This window comes from Conger conger, chromosome 7 (assembly GCF_963514075.1).
Source record: "Conger conger chromosome 7, fConCon1.1, whole genome shotgun sequence".
NCBI classification, from domain to species: Eukaryota; Metazoa; Chordata; class Actinopteri; order Anguilliformes; family Congridae; genus Conger; species Conger conger.
The window spans coordinates 39,108,810-39,131,190 of NC_083766.1; the positions used below are offsets into that span (position 1 = coordinate 39,108,810).

Genomic DNA, 22,381 nt, shown 5'->3' on the forward strand with positions numbered 1-22,381 from the left:
CACAACAACCAACTTCTCTGTAACATCACTCCATTCCTTCATCTCATTTTCTCTTCCAATATCCACTGTCACCTGTTGGCGCAACCTACGCCACCTGTCTACCTCCACCCTCTCTTCTGTAATCCTCTCATCCCTACCATCTGTGGAGTGTTTCTCTTGACTGTCTCCCGATGATGCTGCCACAGTCTTCATGTCCTCTCTCTCATCTTCATTTGACTCTCTGTGTCCCCTCACTACCAAACTAGCCCAGGCCTCCCTCCCCATTCTTTAGCTTTCTGAAGCTCTATGAGCTGATTGAACCAAACTGCGGGCAGCAGAGAGAAAATGGAAAAGTTCCTGTTTTACCCAGTGGTATAGCTTCCTTCCATGCCCTCCTATCATCGTTCTATTCCTCTGTCTTTCTTGCTAAATTGTCCTTCTTTCACTCTAAAATTAATGCAGCCGTCTCTGACCCTCGCAAACTGTTTTCAACCTTCTCTCTTTTCAACCCCCCTCCTCCCCCACCTTCCTAATCCCTTACAGCTGATGACTTTGCCTCTTTCTTTAAAAAGAAGATAGATGACATCCACAATTCCTTCTCCCTACCCTCTCCCCCTGCTGACCCTCCTACCTTCCCCTACTTCTTATCCTCATTTTATCCCCTCTCTGACTTTGAAACTCACATCCCACCGCCCAGCCACCTGTCCTCTTGACCCCATCCATTTCTCATGACATTCTCACTTTTCTCACCTCTCTAATCAATACTTCCCTTTCTTCCGGCACTGTGCCCTCTTCCCTTAAGAGACCCCTCTGCTCCGAACAACTACCAGCCTGTCTCTCTTCTTCCCAACCAGTCCGGCTTCAAGAGTGGCCACTCCACTGAGATTGCTCTTCTTGCGGTCACCGAAGCACTCCACTCTGCTAGAGCCAAATCTTTCTCCTCTGTCCTCCTCTGTCCTCATCTTCCTTGACCTTCCTTGATGGCAGCCTTCGATACAGTCAGCCATGACATTCTGCTCTCATCACTGACTAGGATGGGTGTCATAGGATCTGCACTCGCATGATTTTCTTCCTACCTCTTCGGTTGTTCCTACCAGGTGACTTGGAGGGGCTCAGTCTCTGACCCACACCCCCTACAAACTGGAGTCCCGCAGGGCTCAGTTCTTGGTCCTCTCCTCTTCTCTCTAGACCATGTTTCTTGGTTCTGTTAACTCTTCCCATGGCTTTTCTTTTCTCTTATGCCGATGACACTCAACTCTTGTCTTTCCTTCCCTCCCAATATGCAGGTCACCACAAATCTCTCTGCCTGCTTGGCTAATATCTCTGTGTGGATCTCTTCCCACCACCTGAAGCTTAACCTTGGCAAGACTTCTCTATATCCCTGCTATGTCCTCTCCGAAAATCGACCTCTCACTGATCGTCAAGGACTTGTAGTAGTATCCTCCTCCCATACGGCCAAGAATCTTGGAGTGACCCTTGATAGCCACATCACCATCGCTTCACATATATCCTCCACTCCACTAATTGCTCCCTATACCCCAGCTAGACTACTCCTGTCTGCCAGCTCTGGTCGCCTTGTGGTTCCCTCATTATGTGCACCAGGTGGTTGAGCTGCACGTTCACGCCTGTTTTCCGTTCTGGTTCCTCAGTGGTGGAATGACTTGCCTACCACTATCAGGACAGCAGAATTCCTCCCCATATTTCAACGCAGACTAAAAACACACCTTTTCAGACTTTACCTTAGCCCTCCCTCCTGATATCCCTCTTGTCTATCCCAAAAAAAAAAACTTATAATTACTATTGTCTTTTTATTTAAAACAGCTCTTCCTGAGTGTTTTGCTAGTTATGGATTTGATGCTTTTAACTTGTGGAAGAACCTATGTATGTTGGATTAAAAGCTTCTGCCAAATGACACACAAAAAAAAATTGTTCCTTGCATAACAAATGATGTCTTTTTGGGCACTAATTGTGTGGCTTCTACCATGGCCAGGTATCTCTTGAAAAATAGATTTTTAATCTCAGTGGTACTTCCTGGTTAAATATAGGTAATAAAATTATAAGAAAACATACAGTATTACATATATCTGTATCACATCATATTCTGTAGTAGCTAAGAGAGAGGCTGGGGGAAGGCACCATATGCAGTGATGTAAGGTGCTGGTCACTGTAATACTGCCACATTTAGTGTTTCTTCGAACAGGATTTAACTATTTTTTACTGTTGTCAGATTAATTTGTGTCGTTTTGTGTTCCTGCAGCTGTGTCACATATTTTTCAGTGACATGTTTGTCTGTGTGTGTACCTGCATGCATGTGTGTGTTAATTACTGTCTAAGCAGTCCCCATTTTGATAAACCATTGTATTATTGGTGTTTCTGTGGCAAAAAAGGCACAGGGTCTCCCCTGACGAGCAGCCCCAGAGCTGGCAGCTGTGCCGTAAAGCTGGCAGTATAATGACTCTCTTAGCCAAGTTTGCAGTTGGCTCACTTTCTATTTGTTTTGCACTGGTTCCGGTTCTTTCACCATGCTAGCCAGAAATGAGTGTGAAGGCTAGTATAGACAATAGACCTGCTTATTTATGGGAGACATCATGCCGTGGTGTGGGCTGCAGGCAGGAAATGGGTCATTATCACTGTTTACAATTTTCTCCCTTGGTGAAATCAAATAATATTACAGACCTCTGAATAATAATTTGGATAGTTTTTCATTCAAAATCAAATAAAATAGACTACATTAAATAATTTACTTGAATGCAACTTTGGAGAATAATTCAAGCGCCTTTTTACTGATGGCACTTGGAACCTGGAAAAGCAAATGTGTGTCCTCCAAACTGGAAAGTAGTCTGTAATTGACTGTCTGTGCAATTTATAGGTGTGGGTCCCCATTCCTTAACGTCTTTGGTGTTAATGTCCTCAAAACACCGCTGAAAACATATACACAGTGCTGGTTTTCTCTTTATTGTGCTGGTTAAGTTGCTCTAGTATTGTGACACTGAAAAGTTTTTATGTAGGCCTATGCAGAAAATTATGTACATTCCAGAAATACAGACATAGAAAACTCTAACACTGTAAATATGTAACACGTAGCATCCATAGTGCACAGTGTCTACTCACTGCAAAAAATGCATATCCTAAATAGCACTGCGTGCTATGCCTTCCTGCAAGGGCCACCTTTCCTGATTGCCAAAATGCTGAAAGGTAGATTTTAAACTGAAGCAACAGCAAAATTTGTTGTCATGGATTGAGTGTCCAAATACCGCAATAACACTTCCATCAGGGGCTCTTGTAAAATACTACCACATACTACTGCCATTTCAGCAGAGCAAAGAAGTGATTTATGGAATAACTACTGTGGTCCTTTTATCAATGGCCAAATGTCAGAATGTTTCTAGACCTGCAGTTTTCGCAGCAAAAGAGCATTGTATAAAACATAAAACTTTTTATCTATTATAGCACAAAATATTAGTCTGATTAATTCTACAGTAGCAAGTACACTCAGAAATAAAGTGACAGTGGCGGTACATCTTTGTTCATTAAGGATCAAACTTCCAAAATATACCCTGAAAGTACAGTAATATTCTTTCTGTGTACACATGAGTATGTTTTACAAGCAAAAAAGATACACTGATGCCATCACCCTCTGGAATAAAATTTTCATGTAACATTTTCTATATAGATTTTTCTCAGTTCCATCCTTTTTGAAATGCTTTCAGGTTGACTTTGAGTAATGCGTACCCATACAGTACTGGCACAAATTATGGAAGTGCTGCATATATAAACAGATTTTGATAATATCTTGCAGCAATTTCTCTTTGCCATAATATGGTCAATATAATATATAAAAAATTACATAAAACAAAGATCTTTTGTATTACACATAATCATTCCACCTTCCTACAATTGAACAGTGTTGCGTATCTTACTTTTGGATTGATTTTTGGATTGACCCAAAATGCACGACTCAGAAACAATAAACAAACAAAAAGCACAGTGCCGAGGGAAGAGGCAAACTCGTAGTCGGTAGACGTGCAGGAAGGTCCGGTAGCAGGAGAGCCGTCAGCGGGGCAGAAGTACAGGCGGACGGCAGGCAGAGTCGTAGTCGAAAAACAAACGATGGTCAACAAAACAGAAATCAATCAACAATGGTCGGGAAAACAGGCTTGGATCTTAACATGAATCAATCAGTAATAATGCTCAAGAGGCAGACAATTTCGCGAAGAACAGTTGCGCGACTGGGCTATAAATGCGGGTGTAGACAATTAGTTCAGAGTGCAGCAAGGAAACAGGTGCGATGGATGACAAGTTTAACTAGGTAATTAGTCATCGTTAGTAATAAACCTATCCTGCCCTAGCATTAGTAAATTAGTAAATGACATGCACGAGAAACGTAAGGTAAGATGAACACATGATTAGTTTGTTAGTTCTACCCAATCCTGATCTAGTGTTAGTAGTTTTAGTAAATAGACAAATAGAAACAATTAGGGTGTGAATGACAGAAAGAGAGAGAGAAAGGCGGAACGCAAGGTTTGCAGAAAGAGAGAGAGAAAGGCGGAACGCAAGGTTTGCGGAAAGACATGTAAAAGTGTATGTTTAAACCGTGACCAGTCTACATAACAAATAAACATAAATCAAAACATAACACAAAACGAAACTAAGACGATAACCATTCAACATAACAAGGTAATATAATCATAACGAAACATAACTAGACATGACAAGAAAATAAATCGTAACAAGAAATAAACTAAACAACATGACGAACCTAGACTAACATAATACATGATAAGACAATACGAGACTAAGACAAAATGAATAAACATAAAACATGACGAGACAGACCTGAAACATGACAATTTTCAAACTTTATTTTAGGCCATCTCAACATTTTAAGTGAGATAATAGTAAATCAGCCTAATTGCCAAATTAAATATTTACATTTACATTGACATTGTGCAGTGTAACCTCACAGTTGCAGAAATCTGTTGTTAAATCCCTGTGGTTTACATTCAGGCATGCTGGTTGATCGTGTGTCATTTTTAAAAATGCATCAGTTAAAATGGTCACGGAATATTTGTCTGATATAATATAAAACCGGGTCTATTTTACCATAGGCGGCTGGTCTAATGATTTTACTTTTATGCCAATGCAGGTCTCTGTACAATTTGAAATATTCTTATCTAACGGTAAACTTGCATTTTATATGGCGTGGGACAATCGTGGTGGTGAGATTAAGGTGTCCATTTTTTGCTGAAAGCAGGGAATTTTCGCTTTTTAAAATAGCCTAATGATAATGTATTGCTTTATTTATTTTTATGTAGATACTGCATAGTGGAAAGCGAAGTTCGGTTTGCTGATAGTTTGAATTCACATGTCAACGAATAAACACGGATGAACAAACTCCACAGAATAAGCCTTACGTGAACTAACAGCTACAGATTTAAAACACACAGAAATAATTTGACAACTATTGTACAGTAGCATTCATTTCCATCCGGTGTTTGCATTCTTAACCCTCTGAAATGGCCGCAGATTGCTTGCTTGTACAACTGTAGCTTGTGAATTTAATGTAAACAGCGTATTGTAATATTTTGTGCAACATTTGTGCAATGATGTATTGCTTTATTTTTATGTAGATACACAATAGTGTGTCAACGAATAAACACAGATCTTCTGTGAACCTTAGGAAACTACATAACTTTAGTCAACCAACAGCAACAGAAATGATTTGATAACTCTTATACTGTAGCATTCAATTCCCTGTGGTGTTTGCATTTTAAACCCCCTGAAATGGCCAGACTGCTTGTTAGAACTCCTGAAGCTAGTCGAACCGCAATAATACGCCTGGTGATGAACGTGCATTTATTTTAAACTGAGCTTACAATTTCACCTTGAGAAAAAAAAATTGGTTATTGGTTATCAATTTTTTGTAACCGGTTACAAATCAGTTTCGGTTAACCGGTTAACCGGTTAACCGTTTAACCGTTGACACCCCTAGCAGGAATACTACAGAGGTAGGAAGTGTACACAAACAACAACGGGGGTCTCAGTCACGGAACCCTGAGCTTGTCGGTGAGTTTGCAAAAGCTCTCATCTGAGAGGTGAGACACACCACTTGACTTTAAGGAAAGTCAGCAACCACAGATATTCAACAGACACTCACCCAGGACTGACTGTGCGGGAGACCTTACAAGAAAGTGAGCTAAAAACACGAGTAGGGCCGAGGCTCTCCTGCGTAGAGCCATCGGCTATCGGAGCTTCACACAGCTCCCCGCCAAGAAGGGCAACAACTCCAAAACATGTGTAGTTAACCTTACTGTAATACATAAAACAGACTGGCACTAAGAAGGAAATTAAAAGCATAAGCCTCTCGGGTGTGAGGCTTATGCGGACGTAACCTAACAACACAATCCACCACGAGGATCTACAACAGATCTCCAAACTGTCGGAGGTGCGCTGTGGACATCTGTTACTCATTAAGTGTCTGCTGAAGGCTGGTATCGGAAGCAAAGTGGTTCCACAGCTATCTGTCTAATCGTTCTCAGTTTGTTAAACATGGCAATGTCATGTCCGACCCTGTCTTTTTAACAAGGTGTCCCACAAGGATCAGTTCTAGGGCCATTGCTTTTCTTAATTTATATTAACAACACAAGTGACCAGTTTAAGTCCTGCAATTACCATCTGTATGCTGATGATACAATTATGTATTCCTGTGCCCCCAATGCAGAGATGGCCATTTCAATTCTGCAGACAGATTTCAACACTTTGCAGCATGCCTTACTCGATCTGAAACTCCTTTTAAATTCAACAAAAACTAAATCCATGATCTTCCTTCCTGGGCAAGCTAAGGCTCCAACCTCCTCCATTAGTACTCTTGACGGTGTCTCCATTCAATTTGTAGACCATTATAAATATATAGGTATTTGGTGAGACCATAATCTACATTTTAAATGTCATATTCACCACCTTTCAAAGAAGTAAAAATTTACACTGGGTTTCTTGTACAGGCTAAAGTCCTGTTTCTCAATGGTATCAAAAAATGGTTAGTTGCTAGCCTATTTCTGCCTCAGCTTGACTTAGGTGATACAATTTATAGGGCCGCCTCCTCCTCCACCCTATACAAGCTCGACCCCCTGTATCACTCAGCATTGAGATATATCACAAACTAGTTTTAGGACTCATCATTGCTCTTCATACAGCATGACTGGTTGGTCATCCCTTACTTTGCATGGGCTACAACACTGGTACATTTTGTACAGTCATACTCTGAGATCGCACAAATGGCTTCAGTTCAAGGTCCCCTCTTTTCGTACAGAGGATGGAAGAGCATGCTTGTTCTACAGTGGTCCTTGATCCTGGAATGAGCTGCAGGCTGAGCTCAAACTGGATTCTTTTATTTCATTAAATGATTTTAAAATAAGAATTATGGATGTTCTTACGGTTAACTGCAGTTGTTTTAAGTAACACTGTTAATTTCACCACCAAGTGTTTTGTTCTGTCATACTGTGTGTATTGTAACGGCACTGTCTCCCTCTTTATGTAGCGAATAGACCTATTTCTTCCTGTAAAACCCATAAAACTGCTGAAAAATGTATACAGATAGTATCCACTTAAGCATACTGTATCAGTGATTAATGTTTCAGCCACAGAAGTTAGATATTTCATTTTGAATTTAATACAGTTATTGCCATTATTGGTTACACCACATGATGGATGGTCGCACCGAATAATGAGAAGACCGCATGTAGTTAAAAATGTAAAAAGATTAGTACACAATAAATTCCATACAAAAAACAGAATTAACCAGTTTTTATTATAAACTCATTGAATTATCATGGACAATTCTCATTTCATAAACATTTCATCACAAACATAAAAATGTGCAATGCACTTTACAGGCTTTGTAGTGAACTTTCTAGTGAACACAGTGTTTTGGGGACACAAACATTTCATGAACATTTCATTCAACTCAAAGTGCAACTATACAATGTTTGGGGACAAACATTTCATTACACATCACAAACGTTAAAAGTGAAACGCACGTGATGAGCTTTGTAGAGACAATGGAATAAATCATTTTGATCATTTGTGATCATCAAATCATTTTGATAAGAATCATGTTTAACTGCAGGAATGTCTTTAACCCCAGGCATTTCTGAACTTTAGAGAAGCGTGAGGTTGCTGGCTCGGGTTCTGAGATGACAGCGTGAACATCTTTTCGAAGTAGAAAATGACATCTGGAATTTGTGGCCATATTAACAAATTCTTATCCCCAGACTGTTGCATGCAGCTTGTCGTGAACCACGGACCCCTTGCCGAGCTCAGACCTCACGTTCCCACGAGCAGTACCTCACCATGAGGTGTCTCGGGGACAAACTCAAGTACTCCGAACGTTCTGGAGCCCTGGTAAGTTCTACTGAACTTCCAGCCCAGTCTCGAAGTGAAGGGTGTGATGCAAATCTGGTATACGATGTCCTGTATTCAATGTATTCCTCTAAAAGAATCTTTATCACATTTGATTATAGTAAGATATACTTTATTATAATCAATCAAAAGAATAGAGTTATACAGATTACAGGATATATATCATCTTTCAGTTTGCTGATCACATGCAAGTTACATATACCCCTTTAGCTCTTTCTAATTTACCTTTCCACCATGATGTTAGAATTCAAGGTACACCCCTCAAATACCCATCATCTTCTTTGGCCTTTACCTTATCTTATGGCTCCCCCTTCACGGAGCTAAAAGCTACTGAACTTCCATTAATACAATGGGCACGAACACCCCTAAAGTCTACTACTTATTTATATCGTATATAGTATCTTACTAAAAAATAAAAGACATAAAAATGAAAGGAAACTTATAACTTTTAAATCACCTAATAATGCTACCTTCTATAGTATCTTACTGAAAACGAAAAGACATAAAAATGAAAGGAAACTTATAACGTTGAGCTTCTATGTACTACTTTTCCTACTTTTACAAGTAATATAGATTATAATTACCACCCATGCCCTAAATATAGCCATCTCGTTTTCTGCGGGATTTGATCCCTCCTCCTTGCTGTTGATGAGCTCTTTGAACAGCTGCATTGGTTTGGGAAAGACGTGACTTTGCACTTCGTACTTCTCCTGCCTGTTGTATGGGATGTGCACTGGTATGTCTTCGAACACGTCAGGGGTTTTGCAGTGCAGCCGCAGCATATGCCTCTCCTCACTGACACTGAGGTTAGGGGGGGAGGCTGAGGGAGCGCGCCACTCCAGCTTGACTACAGCTGTCCTGCGTTGCTCTCTCTTCTACAGCCCATAGATATCTTCTGAAGCAAAATTCTAAGATGCTATCCTAAGATCTAAAAGCTTATTCCTTATATATCCTTTTTCCGTATAAGAGTGTACCTTTTTTTGATAAGAAATGTCCCCAGTATACCGAGTAGGAAGACATTTATCTCTTATGCAACTTTTTTAATGACCATATTCATTACTTCTGTTTGTCTCACTGTCACTTTCTCATACCTCAAAGGAAATTTCCCCAATACTTTATCTCATGTGCCCCTCCGGTTGGGAGTTTCCACCATCTCAATATACGAGTGGAAAAACACTAGCTCTTATGTAATTTTTCAATGAACCTATTCATCACTGGTATTTGTCTCCCTGTCATAATCTCTCCTTGGACTCTCTCCAAACTTTGACTTCATACAAGCCAGAAGTTAGTGCCCTCCACCATCTCAACACACTCTTCAGGTGCCCCTCTCCGTGGTGCCTTAAGGGATCTACAAAGGACATCCAGCTAATAGCTGAGTGTAATTCATCATTTAACTCCTCCACTGTTAGTCCTTTGAATCTATCCGATAAATTATCAGATTATAATCGGGAAGGCCCTTAAAGCCTCTTAATATTCTTTCGGTATTGACATCCCTTCCGTTTTCCTTATCTTTTTGCTTTAGCCAGGCATTGTGCTCCTCCCCTGTAGGGTTGGGGTATTCCCTGACTGCTCGCTCAGCATGTTGAATCTCCTCCAAGGTTATGCTGGAACTCATTCTATGCATGGCCTCAGTCAGAACTTTAACCTTGCTCCTTAAAACCCTAAATCTAAATCCCCCGACTTCAGACTCCTCCGCTGACAAGTATGGCTGCTCATTATCTCTGAACCACATATTTTTCCTCTTACGGGCGTGCTTGCTACCACCTCGATGGCGTGTGCGAGGGGTTAACAATGCATTCCTTCCTAACCCATCCCCCGTCAATCTCTCATTAGGCGGGCCTAGGGCCGGGTCCTCGACAAGCTAACCTGGACTTCATCTCCCACAACCTTAAGGACCTGGCCTACATATTGAAGCTCACCATAGGTTACAATCACAAACTTGCCACATCGATCTTGAAGACTGGCTTGTTCCCTTGGTGGCTCAGGAGTGCTTGAGGGATTCTCAGTGTGGTGCATGGTGTCTCTCAGGTCAACTGTTACTGGCTTGTAACAAGGGCATGGCTTAATTTCTGAGCGCTTGCAGAAGCATGACACCTCCCTGTGACTAATTTGCCCAGGTTGTGAAGACAAAACCTTGTGTATCTTAAAGGTGCCCCTCATAGCCACCAAATTGCCAGGAATCAGCTGGTCATATTTTTGAATGCTCTCTTTGCTTACCCAAAAGTGAGTAATACGCCTGATTTTTTTTGTTCAGCATCTCATAGAGATCCTCTGGAGTCTGAAGCTCGCCTCCTCACTGAACGTAGAGATCAGCATCTCTCTTTATGGCCCCACCAATGCCATCTTTGCCATGGGACTTTTCGGAGTAATTCCATGTCACATGCTTAAATCCAGAGAGGAAAGGCACAGTACTAAGAAGGTAAAAGTTGTTTTTGGTACTGTGTAACCGGCCCGTCACTAAGAACATGTAGAGTGGCAATTTGTGGGAATGTTGCCCTAAGCTCCTTCAGGATGGGCTCTAGGTGTGCCCACACTGCCCGCTCGTCATGGCGGAGGCAGTCAGATAGTGTTGTATAAGATTTAGAGCCATGGATGGTACAGGACTGCTGTGTGGATCGTAGCCTGCTTTCTACTGCCTCCAAAATGATAAGCCTGCATTTCGGTGTTCATCTTACAGGCGTAATTCTCTGAGAAATCAATATGGAGAACAGCTTCACACTCTGTGACATTTTGTTTTAGGTTACGGAACTGCTCTTGCCTGGTGGATCCACATGATGTTTTCAAGTTCAGACAAAATTTACAGGCACGGAATTGGCCACCTAAACAAAACAGGCATTTTTCCCACCAAAGTGAGGTCATACCACATGACATTCAAATGTGGAAACTACATACCAGCAGTTAAAAAGGTGAATTTCATCCAAATTTGAGAGAGACTTACAAACCTGCTAGATGTTTCCATGGGTCCTTGGCATGCTGCTGATGTCAGTTCTTGTCCTTGAATTGTTTTCAACATAACAGTCCCAAAATGGTATTTTCTTGATGGTCGTGCCAGATGATATCTCAAAATGAACATCTTCAGACAACGTTCATTTGTATATTATGATGGAAATATAAATGCAAATGCTTTGCATTTGCATTCTGCTTTTACAAAACAGTTTTGAAATTATGCCAGTTTGGGCAGAAGATACATTTGAATAGATTTAGAGCAATTTCAAACAAGTTTTCAAAATAGCAGTCATGGCTGGATGGTTGCACCACATGATAGTTTGGCACTTTAAATAACAGAAAAATTACAAATAACTAAAAAGCTTGGAAAAGTTAAGGTGGGTACATATATGGGAAAGATACTAAATATATATGTTATCTTTTTATGCATTTAAATCTTTTTTTTAAAGGGAAAAAATGCAGTTGAACATTAGGCGTCACGTCATTGAACCATATATATATCATCCAACTCCTCCTCCATCACATCTTCCATTTCCATATCCTCTTTCATTTCCCCTTCCATCTCCTCCATCAACATGGCCAAAGGTCTTTTCTTCCTTGCCCTCCTTGTATCACTCTGCTGTTCCTGTGTAGCCATGGAAATAGAAGGTAGCTGGGCTGAAGCACTGGCAGACCAACATCTCGCTGCAAAAGCAGGATAGTTGTCTGTGGTGGATCCTGTTCTCATGTGCAATGACCTGGTGTATTTGTCTTGTTGAGGGAACCTGTTTGAGTGGTTGCATGAGAAGTGTATCATATCTTTGCATGTCTTCTGCAATGTAGTACAGCTGAATGCCCTTCAGACTGTTTGAGACCTTTTCAAAGAATGTGTTTCCATCCGTCATCATTTCCTCTCAGGACCAGGTTGTCAGCTGTTCTTTTCACTGTTCCACCAATGCCGTCTGGTGCGCCCTTACCATGGGAAGTGGGGAAGAAGTTCCATGTTGCTCTTTCAAACCCCAGTGTAGGTGGGATACCAGACAGAAGAAAAAAATTATATTATAATTATTATACTGTTTACTTGGACCATCAGACCAAAAGTGCACGGTGGTAACCTGTGGATATTTCGTCTTGATATCTTTTAGGACTGGATCCATGTGTGTCCAGATTGCCGCAGCATCCTGTCTCTTTGACTCTGAAAGTGTGCAAAACCCTGCCTTTCCACCCTTAATGTAATACATTCCGGTATGTAGCGTTATCTGTGGCAGATTTTGTCCAAAATGGCAGGCCTGAACTTCAGATTGATACTTGCATCTTCTTGCATCTTGCATCTTCTACTTGCACCTTCAGGATTCCGAAAAGTCAACGTGGACAATTGCTGTACTTTCATCACAGGTCTCAATTGTGTTTCTGTATGCTTTTGACTGGTTTCGCACTAAACACACTTGTTGTGGTTTCATTTCTGAGTATTTGCTCATAGAGTTTGATGAGCTCTGAAAGACTGCCGTTGTGTTGGACAAGCTTAGTGTTGATGTGGATTCCATTGACTGTGTCTTCAACTCTCTCCACTACTTCCACTGAACATGCTCTTGGGTTGGAACTGTACCTTTGTTTAGACATTGTGAGCAGGTGCGAAGAAGGCAGGCCTCACTTGCTGGAGAGCAACAAACTAATTGAAAACTGTCATCCAATTTGTTTGACTTCACAACACCTGACGGTCGAAGGACCTCGAGGATTAAGCATGCATTTTCATGCATTTTACACAGACATGTCTTCCGATCAGATGCTTTTGGTGCTGTAACATAGAATGGCTTCAGAGCACAGAATGAAGAATAGCTCAGCTTCACAGTGGGGTTCCTAATGAGGAAATCAGTGTGGAGGTTGATCATGGAGTCTGTCAGGATCATTCTCTGGCGCTTCATCTTGTTCCTAGTGATGGTGTCAGTCTTATCAGTTGTCACACGTGCAGAGTTCAGGAAGAAATCCTGAACAGTCTGTGTTATACCCTGTAGGAATGTTGGCTTTTTCTTTGTCTGTTTCTTTCCTCTCATTAACTTGTAGGTTAACCCAAACTGGTGGATTTGGTGAAGGAGACAATACTTTTTGAGAATCTTGCCTGATGACACACTCAGTGCTGGTTCCTGACGCCGTAGCCCAGGAGTTTGTTTGTTTTTCTTCAGCTCTCTTCTGAGGATGTTGTGGAATAGAAGGGCTTTCTTGATTTTTGGATTCCTAATTTTGCTTTCTGATAGCATCTTCTTTGTTTCTGTGCCTGGGGAGTCCAGTGGTGTTTTATTTGTAGCCTTTCTTCTTCGCCATTTTTGTTTTCTCAGTTTGTTTAGTTGCTTTGTTACCTTCTTAAGCTTCTCTTACAAAGTTTTTATTTCTGTTGAATGCCTTTTTCTCGTTTTTCTTCTCTCCCTTTCCTGTTTGAGAGACTGTCTGCTGTGTCTGGCATTGCATTCTTGAATATTCTGATCTTGCGGACTATCTCGGGGGGTGTCTGCGTCTAGCACTGCATCTTCACTGGACCTTTTCTGTCTGGACCTTTTCTGTGCCTCTCTCCACTTCCACTCCACCTCTACTTTCTCTGGTTCCTCTTTGCCCTTTCTCCCATCTCGCCTATTTGTATTACTTTTTTGTCTTGAACTCTCTTCTTCCACCTTTGTCTTTCCTTCTCTTGCATGTCATGTTTGCTCTCTTGGTCACTATTGATTTTTTCTCTTCTCTTTCGTTGGTACTCTCTATTTCTTCTACTTTGCTCCTCAACTGACAATTTCTGTCTAGCCATGCTTTCCTACAATACATACAATACATACACATACATACAATACATAGAAGTGGGTCCCTCTACAGAGGCCGCCATTCAATGTAATATTCAGTTTCACAACCAGATGTTGCGAAAATCTACAAAATCTGGCTTTTTTATTTAATATATAAGTGCTGGGAAAGTTACACAATAATAAGCAGACCACAGCCTGCCCATGCTCTACAAGTCAGAAGTGTAGGTTATACAGTATGGTTAAATAATGTAATGCATGTACATTTACATGTGTACATTTATGTGTAAATAAAACCCTGAAATAACATTTTAATCCTTTACTATGTTCACAAATAATATAATATTAGCACATTAAGAGGTTATAGGTGGATTTGTCTGCTCCGTCAGCTTACACGTCAACTCCGTCAGACGTAGAACCTGACGGAGTTGATGTCTGACGGAGTTGACGTAAGGGCATGTATTATAGGAGCTTAGTCTAATACTATAAGCTACTGAGATGCCTAACCACCGGGCAGCCTGGCTGACGCGCTGCTATGTTACTTGCGATATGGCTGTTGTTGGTGTGAATAAAGGTAGTCCGACTGCTGTCTTTCAGGTGCGGAAAGTGTCCATTTATTCCTCCGTGGTATTATTGTGACTACAGCATGACATGGTTCAAACACAAAACAAAAGACGCACCAAACATTTAATCGCTAGCTTAGCATAGCGTACCGAAGCGGTCAAAGACCATTGCAACTTCCGGGGTCAAACACCTGTTGCGCTCAGGTGAAGACAACACCTATATAGACTTCAGGTGAGCCCAGGTAATGTCACAGCGACACCCCATGGACACAAAAAACCCACACCTCAATATAAACACAGAAATAATCATCAGACCAGATTTGGCTCTTGTATTTTCCCTCCAAAACATGTGTACACACTGCAGCTAGCTAGTTTTTCCTCAGTTGCTAGCTGTCTCAATAACCTCACTAAAATGCTTAAATTCAATCCACTATGGTTTAAAAAAACGTATCATAACGGAGAGATGGTGTTGACATGGTCCAGCTGTGACCATAGGAATATTGACATTGTTTGTCTAAAATATCAAAAAATGTAAAACTTACCAGAGCATGTGTGGTAGTGTTGCATTCAGCACAGGCAGGGAGATGAAAAGGGGTCCTAAGGAATATAGCTGACCATGCCATTTCCTGATTTAATGAGGTTCATGAAAAAATCTGATGGAGTTCACTTCATGCATTGTTTTATATATTTATAGCCCTTCTTTTTTATTTGATATATATGTATTCACAATTGCAGAGTTTTTTAAAGTTTTTTTGGACTGGTCAATATTGTGACCTCTTGCTGAGGACAAGTACAATAACATGGACCTTCTAACCACAGACCATACATTTAAACAAATTTCCCCAAAAAAGATAAAAAGATGTGCTAAAAAATAACATAGGTATACACAGTTCCTTTAGATTTAACTTTGTAAGTATGTAAATCATGATGAATTTCTTATTTTTAATATAAATTAGACTTTTCTATGTAGGACATGTTTTTTCCCAACTCTCAAGAATCAGTGAGCTGTATAAAAGACACCTGTCCACACAATCAATCAGATTCCAACGTTTCCACCATGGCCAAGACAAAGGAGCTATCTAAGGACATCAGGGACAAAATTGTAGACCTGCACAAGGCTGGGATGGGCTACAAGAAAATAAGCAAGCAGCTTGGTGAGAAGTTAACAACTGTTGGAGCAATTATTAGAAAATGGAAGAAACACAAAGTCACCGTCAATCTCCCTCGGTCTGGGGCTCCACGCAAGATCTCGCCTCGTAGGATATCAATGATCATGAGAAAGGTCAGGGATCAGCCCAGTACTACACAGGAGGAGCTTGTTAATGACCTGAAGGCAGTTGGGACCACAGTCACGAAGAGAACCATCAGTAACACACTACACCGTGAAGGATTAAAATCCTGCTGCACGCGCAAGGTTCCTCTGCTGAAGAAGGCACATGTACAGCCCCTCTGAAGTTTGCCGGGCCCGTACAAGTTTGAGGCTTGGGAGAAGGTGATGTGGTCAGATGAGACCAAAATAGAGCTATTTGGCATCAACTCGACTCATCGTGTTTGGAGGAAGAGAAACGCTGAGTACAACCCCAAGAACACCATCCCCACTGTGAAGCATGGAGGTGGAAACCTTATGCTTTGGGGGTATTTCTCAGCTAAGGGGACAGGACGACTTCACCGTATCGAGGGGAGGATGAATGGGGCCATGTACCAGGAAATTTTGGGTGACAACCTCCTTCCCTCAGTGAGAGCACTGAAAATGGGTCGTGGATGGGTCTTCCAACATGACAATGACCCAAAACATACGGCCAAGGCAACAAAGGAGTGGCTCAAAAAGAAGCATATTAAGGTCCTGGAGTGGCCTAGCCAGTCTCGAGACCTAAATCCCATCGAAAATCTGTGGAGGGAGCTGAAGCTTCACGTTGCCAAGCGACAGCCTCGGAACCTTAAGGATTTGGAGAGGATCTGCAAAGAGGAGTGGACCAAAATCCCTCCCAAGATCTGTGCAAACCTGGTGAAAAACTACCTCTGTGCTTGCCAACAAAGGTTTCTCCACCAAGTATTAAGTCCTATTGTTCTATGGATCAAATACTTATTTCATGTGAAAATATGAGATTAAATTTATAAAATTTATATGATGTTGTTATTGTGGATTATTTTGTGATATTCTGTCTCTCAATGTTAAAATGTACCTTACCGTACCTTGCATTAAAATTCTACACAGTTCCAAGTGGGCAAACCTACAAAATCAGCAAGGGATCAAATAATTATTGCTCCCACTGTATGTATATATTACATTGAGCAACGCTGCTCAGGTTCAGTTGTAACCACCTAATTTGCTTGTTGCTACTGATAGCGAACTGGTATTGTTTTGGTGTAGTCTTTGCTTGGATAATAAGCAATTGTATACAGAGTTTCAGTTCATGCCAGCTACCCACGAACAATCAGAATAAGCCCCCACACCATTGGCTGAGGCAATTAGAACCAATTTTCAACCAATGAGCTTGGATGATTGTACAGCTATACGATGTTTTGGTATAGAGTGCTGGCCCGTCAACTGTATATTTTAAAACCCGAATGTAACAATGTTTTAACAAAACAATCTTACCTATTGTACCTTTAAGATGAAGATGAAAAAAAAAAAAAAAATGACAAAAGGAAATTCTGGCATTACAACTGTGGTTGGAACAAAATCCAGCATACCCAGAATGGGAACTATTGGGTTAAAGTATACACTCAGTGTACTTTATTAGGCATTTATTCAACTTATTTTTTTGACTTAAGTTTTGCCGCTGTATCCACTTTGAGGTTTGACCTGTTGTGTGTTCAAAGATGCTCTTCTGCATACCACTGAAATCACCCTGTCTGGCACCAACAATCATTCCATGGTCAAAGTCACTGAGATCAGATTCATTGTGATGCTTGATGTGAACATTAACTGAAGCTCCTGACCCATATCTGCATGATTCCATGCATTGCACTGCAGCCACAAAATTGGCTGATTAGATAATCACATGAATAAGTAGGTGTACAGGTGTTCCTAATAAAGTTCTCTGAGTGTACACTGTATATAATCTCACATTGCAAAATTATTTTCTGATTGTTTTGTTTTTTTATATTGAACGGAAAAAATGCATCCCTGTCTCAACCTCACCTGTCATACAGTGACCACATGTTCTATCTTCTATGGGTTTCCATAAATGTTTTTATGTCTGCCTATTTCTATGGCTAGATTGTGGTTACTGAGCCTGTACTTGGCCTTTGTATCTGAAAGTTGAAGGGATGATATTTGTAAGGCCTAATAGCATTCTAATATGTGTTTGAGATTTTGTTTCAGTATTCCTGCATTCTAAGTAGGAGTGTTTGATCAGTATCATAGTTTGGTTCACTACATTTTATACTCTACTTTACTCTATTCTTCATCATTATATGTTTTTTCAGTTCGGTCAGCAGTCAGCAGTTTGGAATTGATTTGTTGATTGAACTTGGTTGGATAATTTCTGGACCAACTGACAGAGGGGACTGGTTGTAGAGCTGAGCTCTTGGGTTTTGGTTGCCTCAAATTGGAGGGAATTATGTGGACTTAAATGGAGATGAAGCCACATTTTATGATATATTTTAAACTGTTACAAATAGTAGAATGGATTAAGCATACATTGTCTCTATTAGTTGTTTATCCCTTTTAATGTACTTTAGTTTAGGACCCCATGCTTCACACCCATATAATGCATTAAGCAAGATCATGCCATCAAAAAATCTTGCACCAAAATTTAATTGGAATGACTTAAATCCTTCATCTGTAATCTTAATGTCCAAATGCCCAATGGCTTCAGTTCTGGCCTTTCTGGTATTAAACTGTTGGCCCTTTGTGTCCGCAAACTCTTTAACAAATTGCACATTTATTTATTCTTAGTATGTCTATGGTTGATCTATGGACTCCATGTGCATTCTTTTCCAGTCAGTTCTCTAGTTCAGTGTATGTATATAGTTTTACTTTTTATATAATAGTATTTCCCACTGTTTAAAGTTTTTTTAATTCTTGGAAATTTAATAAAAAATGCAAAAGTTTTGGCCAAAATTGTTTATTTTTTTACCTCCTGCAACACTGTGGTCTTCTCAGCTTGAATTAACACACTTAGCATGACAGCACGTGCTGAAAACACATTGATTAATGTAGTGAATGACTTTCAAACTCCTTTTCGCACCCTGCAGAAAACCCCAAAAAAGTCAGCAGATTCCGTGTGTCCCTAATCATCACTCACATCAGTCCCTTAAGGGTGTGTGAGCCATCTTGCCTTAGATTGTCCCTTCATCTTCACTATGAAGCATTATGGAAGATCTTACCCATCATTGGATCAAAGCCCAGGCAACAGCTTATTGCTATTTTCTAATGAAGCCATTTCCATTTTTATAATGTGATGGCTGAGCCCCAGTTGTCATTGATTTTTATGGGATCTTATGGTGGCGTAAGTAAAAAAAAAAAAAAAAAAAAATAGAACTACTCGTTTTTACTGCCAGGTACATCTGGATCTTTATACAACTGGTTGTTCACGTATAATTTGCCCACTACAATGTGTGCCTGTTCGTCAGTCTCACTTGAAGATAAAGCAGATCTAGGTCAGCATTCAACATATCATAATATGAATCAACTTGTTTGACTGAATTCATTTATTTATGAAAAGTTAACAAACTCTCTGTATCAGCAAACTGCGGCCATCTTAGAAATCCTACCTGAACATTTATATTTTTGTCCAATATTTTTCTTCATAAAATGATCATATTTATGCAAAGACATGTATTCTTTATGTGAAATGGCTGATGTTCACAATGTCACCACTTAATTACTATTGGTCAAGAACATGAAGAAATGTCTCAAATACATTTTTACAGATGAAAATGGCTCCGAGAAACAAGAAAAGATGAAAGGGCACAGATAAAAGTATTGAGAGAACTAAATTAAGCACAGTGTTTCTATAAGTAACCTACTGTTGCAAGAAGCATACAAATATAATTTAAGTGTGAATGGATTAATACCAACTTCATAATTCACTAGGTCCTAATGATGTTCCTGGAGATCTGCCACCCTGTAGGTTTTCACTTAAAGCTGCTAATTAGTATTAAGGAATGTGCCATGGACATTGAGCTGCTTAGGGATATCCTGGAACAGATGTGGAAACCACTGTCATAAATATTAACACAGTTCCCTTTTAAAGGAAGACAGAGGCAGCTGGGGGAAACTTCCTGTCTCTTAATAGAGACACACAGTCACAGTAAAGCCCTCAGCCCTCTTACATTTCTCAGTTGCATCACAGTTTTACTGCAGAGATATATGAGCCTTAACTTGGACCTGTCTGTCTTCCATTTGAACTGCAGGTTCATCAAAGCGTCAGTGTGGGAGCTTGGCATATGCATTGTCAGGGAGACCCAACAAGTTAACATCAGTGCCTGAGGCTGGCTAAATCAAATCCAGTGCCACTGAGGCACATCAGGAGACCTCAACCAGACCCACATAGACATTGGTGTGTTGGATGAACAGAGTTGGTGGAACTCGGTGATGGATTGTCGACGGTTGGAGGTGCTGATAACCACAGGACAAGGTGGGACTCCCATGTAACTGTAGACATTTCCCTGGTGGTACACAGGGAGAAAGAGAAAGCGGTCATGGCCAAGCCATTCTACATACTGCAGCGCTTCCTACGGCGGGTGCAGCTGCTCCTCCTCTTCCTGGGCGTGGCATACATCATGGCAGGGAGCGTCCTCCTGCTGCAGCGTTCCGGACAGGTCGTTTCCCAGCGGGGAGGCCCCAGCCTTCCGCCAATGCCCTCCTTGCCCTCCCTGCACAAAGCTCCTGGTGAAGGCAGGGTGTATGGTTCTGCACGGTCCCAGATGGCAGCAAACAGGGAGAGGGACCCAGATGACCCATCCCGTGGCAGGGCGGGGCCACACTGGCTCGTGTCCCGGAACCTGGAGATCCGACTCCTGCGACGCCGCTGGTTCCACCATCTGGAGCAGGAGAGCCAGGTGGAGCGGGGTCCTGTGCCCCGGAAAGTGGGGCACAAAGGTACTCACCGATTCCACCCATGACTGCAGTCAAGCACAGATATTTAATAAAATATATAAGAAATATACAATGAATTAACTTTTTACAATTAAGATATTGGTGAACAGAATCAAACCTGGCTACAAAGTTAAACATTTTTATTTTCATTTTTTACAGTTTCAAAATAAAATAAAAAAAGGAAAATTTGTGCAAAAGTTTGGGAACCCTCTCCGTTAGTACTGACAAGGCAACTGTAACAGCTTGCAAACGCTTCCTGTAGCCAGCTAAGAGTCTAAGAATTCTCGCTTTTTTCCCCATTTTTCCTGGCAGAATACCTCTAGTTCAGAAATATTCTTTGGCCTCATTGCGTGCATGGCATGTTTGAGATCTCTCCACAGATTTTCAATAATATTCAAGTCTGTGGACTGTGGTGGCCATTCCAAAACCTTCATCTGTCTTTCCTGGAGATACTTGATGTTTGATTCCGAGGTATTCTTGTGATCATTGGCTTGATGGAATACCCAACCTCTCTTCAACTTCAATGTCTGGACTGACCATCGAACATTAGCCTCTAGAATTTCTTAATATTTGGTGGAATCCATTCTTCCTTACTTTCATCATCACAATATTTCCTGTGCCCAAAGCTGCCACACAACCCCAAAGCATAATGGATCCACCTCCATGCTTCACAGTTGGCACATGTGTTCTCTGCAAAGGCTTCACACTTTTTTCTTCAAACATACCTTCTTTGGTGGTGTCCAAAAAGTCCAATTTTGGTTTTGTCAGTCCAGGCCTTCAGGCCTCCCAATGTTTCCTTTTGAATACTTGAGGCACTTTATTTTCTGTCGAGGTTGTAGGAAAGGCTTCTTTCTGGTAACTCTGCTATGTAGGCAGAGACCGATTATGAATACTTTATTCTTTCATGACGTCCCTGAAAATGTCTTTGTTGTTTAAAGTACATTGTATTGTTGTCCTGTGAACAGGTAGACCTGTGCCAGCTACTCTTTTTTTGCAGTCATATGTGGGCTCTTCTGAGCCTTTCTCACCAGGTCTTGGGCCATTCTATTGGAACATTTTCTTAGTCTTCCAGACATTGCCTTGATTTCAAATGTTCCATTTATTTTCTGACCATGGAAGTAGGCAGTTTGAAATGTTGAGCTTTTTGTAGCCTTGTCCTTCTTGATGGAAATGAACCATCTTCATTCTGACATCCTTGGACAACTGTTGGGCATGGTTGTTAACACCAGGCAGAGCAGCCACCACAGTTGGATGCTTTAGAAGTCATTGAGTTCCTTCAGAATAAAATGTTCTGTCCAGAATTATATTCACCTGACTTATTCACCTGGGTCTGGGCTCAGGGGAATAATCCAGAGGGTTCCCAAACTTTTGTACAGGGCTGTTTCCCTTTTTTATTATTTAGTATCATGTGTAACAGTTACAGGTTTGCTTCTGTTCACCAAGATATTAATGTTAAAAGGATTTTTGACCAGGGGTGCCCAGATTTTTGGCTGAGCACTTTATTAGGTAGACCTGTTGACCTACTTGTTAATGTAATATTTAATCAGCCAATCATGTAGCTGCAATTAATTGCATAAAAGCATGCAGACATGGTCAAGAGGTTCGGCTGTTTTTCAGACCAAATGTCAAAATGGGGAAGAAATGTGATCTAAGTGACTTTGACCATG

The 22,381-nt window shown here is 40.9% G+C and overlaps 1 protein-coding gene across 1 annotated transcript in view; it reads left to right on the plus strand.

Annotated features, from left to right (window-relative positions):
* Positions 1–22,381, plus strand: part of LOC133132799 (sialate:O-sulfotransferase 1-like) — a 54,142-nt gene that overhangs the window by 12,092 nt on the left and 19,669 nt on the right. Inside the window, exon 2 of the mRNA XM_061248536.1 lies at positions 20,030–20,717. Within this exon, the coding sequence (XP_061104520.1) occupies positions 20,318–20,717 (400 nt within the window). The 5' untranslated portion in view covers positions 20,030–20,317. The remainder of the gene's footprint in view (positions 1–20,029; positions 20,718–22,381) is intronic.